This window comes from Hylobates moloch, unplaced genomic scaffold (genome assembly GCF_009828535.3).
Source record: "Hylobates moloch isolate HMO894 unplaced genomic scaffold, HMol_V3 SCAFFOLD_9236, whole genome shotgun sequence".
In the NCBI taxonomy this organism is placed as follows: Eukaryota; Metazoa; Chordata; class Mammalia; order Primates; family Hylobatidae; genus Hylobates; species Hylobates moloch.
The window spans coordinates 98-2,715 of NW_026661511.1; the positions used below are offsets into that span (position 1 = coordinate 98).

At 60.8% G+C, this 2,618-nt stretch overlaps 1 protein-coding gene across 1 annotated transcript; it reads right to left on the reverse strand.

Annotated features, from left to right (window-relative positions):
* Window positions 1–292: 292 nt before the first annotated feature.
* LOC116465634 (chloride channel protein ClC-Kb) lies at window positions 293–2,507 on the reverse strand (the record flags this gene model as incomplete). The annotated part of the gene is made up of 6 exons (XM_032148630.1): window positions 293–403; window positions 566–635; window positions 1,057–1,230; window positions 1,505–1,589; window positions 2,210–2,311; window positions 2,423–2,507. Coding segments are annotated over 6 exons (627 nt in total), but the record flags the coding sequence as incomplete, so codon positions are not given.
* Window positions 2,508–2,618: the final 111 nt, after the last annotated feature.

The window sequence follows — 2,618 nt, forward strand, 5'->3', positions numbered from 1 at the left end:
TGTGATTTGTAAGAGGCTACAGCCCGGGCACTGTGGGAAGTGCCCAGTGCCTGGGCTTGGTGAGAGGAGAGGGATAAGGGAGGCCGCGGGGCTGGGGACAGGACAGGAGCCATGAGGGAGTGATGGGCCCCGGGGAATGGTGGGGCTCAGGAGGGACAGACCCCCATGAGGGGTGCGGGGCTCACTGGGGGTTTCAGTGACTGCTCTGTGCCCTGTGGAGCCACCGGCCAATTCTCCAGGTCCAGCCCAGCCCCACGACATTGCCCACCCAGCAGGGCCCTGATCCACTCACCTGCCAGGGCATACCCCCCGGGCATGATGGGATTGGTGATCCCTCCAGCCACGATGCCCTCAGGGAAGATGAAAGACAGAGTCTCCCCAAAGAGGCGCCCGATAGCAGCTCCTGGCCACAAACTTAGGGTGAAGGGGAGCCAGGCTGACCCATCCCCCACAGCCCTCCATCCCTGAGGACCATCCTCAGTACAACCTGGGGAGGGTAAACCAGAAGCCATGGTCCTGCCCCAAGAACCCCGAAACTCTCAGAACCTCAGGACTCCAGACTCACCATAGACGAAGATGGGCATGAAGTACCCAGCTGGGATGGGGATGGTGGTGGCCAGAATCAGCATCCAGAACTGTGGGAGTGGGGAGCCCGGGGCAGAGGTTAGAGGCCGCTGGGCAAGGCATGGACAGGACGGGGGACAGAGGAGTGTCCTAGAGAGAAAGAGGGTGCCGGCCATGCACCCATTGCCAGAGTCTGGCATTAGGGGAGGGTCCTCACCCTGAGAAATGCCCACTGTGTGCCTGGCACTGTGCCAGGTACATTCCTTTCTTCCTCCTCAGCCTTCCCGGTAACCACCCCATTTTAAAGATGAGAAGACTGAGGCCCAGAGAGCTGAAGTCACTTGTCCAGGACCATGCAGTGGGCAAGGGGCACATCAGGAAGTGTGGCTGGAAGGCCTGGGCTCCATGCCACCAGCTGCGAGAAGACACCCCCGCCCCTCCCCACCAGAGCTGGTCCTGGCTCTGAGCACACCTGGGGGCCAGGGGGCCCACCTTCATAACCAGGAAGAAGGCAAGGGTCCCAAAGATGGTGAACTGCGGGTGGTACCATTCCCACCACAGGTGCTGGGGGTCAAGCTCCTCGGGCCAGGGTGGGCTGGAGTTCTGGGTCATCAGCGCCCAGGAGTGGTTGTCAAACAGCGAGTCCAGATGCTGCTTCATGGACAGCTGTGACGGGGCAGGTGGGAACTGGACATGAGGGGCCCCGAGCGGCAGACCCCAGCCGCCCCCACACCGCCTGACCCCACCTGGAATCCTCCTCTGCCACTTCCCAGAGCAGGGCCTTGGGCAGGGCTCTGACCTCCCGAAGCTGTAGTATCATCTATAAAATAATGCTGAGGCATCTCCCTTATGGGGTATTGGGGGGATTAAGTGAGATGCACGCAAAGGGGGCAACAAATAGGGCTTCCCCACTCCTGCCACCCCACTCAAGGTCCCTTACCCGAGATGCTAGGAAGCGGCCGGCACTGGGCGGGTAGGTGATGGAGGCGAGAAGCAAGGTGGCCAGGGCGGAGTATACAGGCTTGCTGTGGGGGGTGGGTGGGCTCTAGGGCTGGCCCTCCCTTTCCCACATCCCAAGGAGAGGGAAGCAGGGCCTCGCCAAGGCAGGATGGCAAGGCAAGGACTGGGGAGGAGGAAGAGCAGGAATGGGGGACATGGACTGGGCCAGCTCCAGGGGACAGAACCTGTGGGTTCAGCCCCACACTCCTGGGTATTTTTAGCGGTAGAGGCTGATTTAGAGGAGAATTGGGGCACAGGCAGGCTGGGAGGGAGGACAGAGTGGGGCCAGGCTGGGGCAGGTCTCATGCACCTGGAGCAGGAGGACTTAGCCAATGCCATGGGCATACATGGTTTAAAGGGAGAGAGGGACCAAGAAGGGGTTAAAGGTCAGTGAGGGGGTTGGGGTTCACTGAGCGGGTATAGACTCCAGGAGATATGGGGGTTAAATGGAGAGGTTTGAGGCCAGTAAGGTAGTGGGGCAGTGACTGTGGGGACTTGTAGGGGGTCTTAGGGGCTCCACACGTGGGGCATGAGCTAGGATGGGCTTTAGGGGCTCAGGTGGCGGGTGGAGCTTTCTACATAATGTTGGGAGTACGGTGCGGGGGGAGCTCACTGAGAGGTCCCTAGGCCTTAGCCCGGAGCCTACCTGGTGTCCAGCAGTTTGGAGCTGAACTGATTGTTCCTGATGAAGCCAAAGAAGATGCGCTGACAGAAGAGGTAAGCACAGCTCAGGATGCCGCAGACACCCCTGGGGAGCACGGAGACAAGAGTCCAGAGCCTGACCCCAGTACCAGGGGCCGCAGTCCAGGCCTGGGGGGAATGTCTTGTGGACTCTCAGGGGCCCAAGGCACCCACTCACCCCAGCACCACAAAAAAGAAGATCTCAGGCAGGTCGAAGGGAACATCCACCTGGAAACTGGTCTTGTAGAGGGAGGTGATGGTCTCTGGGGAAGGAGGGCAGTGGAGAGCCGAGATGGCGCTCCCACCCCACCCAAACTCAAGTCCCAGACTAACAGCCCAGGGTGGAGGGGGTGCCAGGTCCTGACCGGAATCTG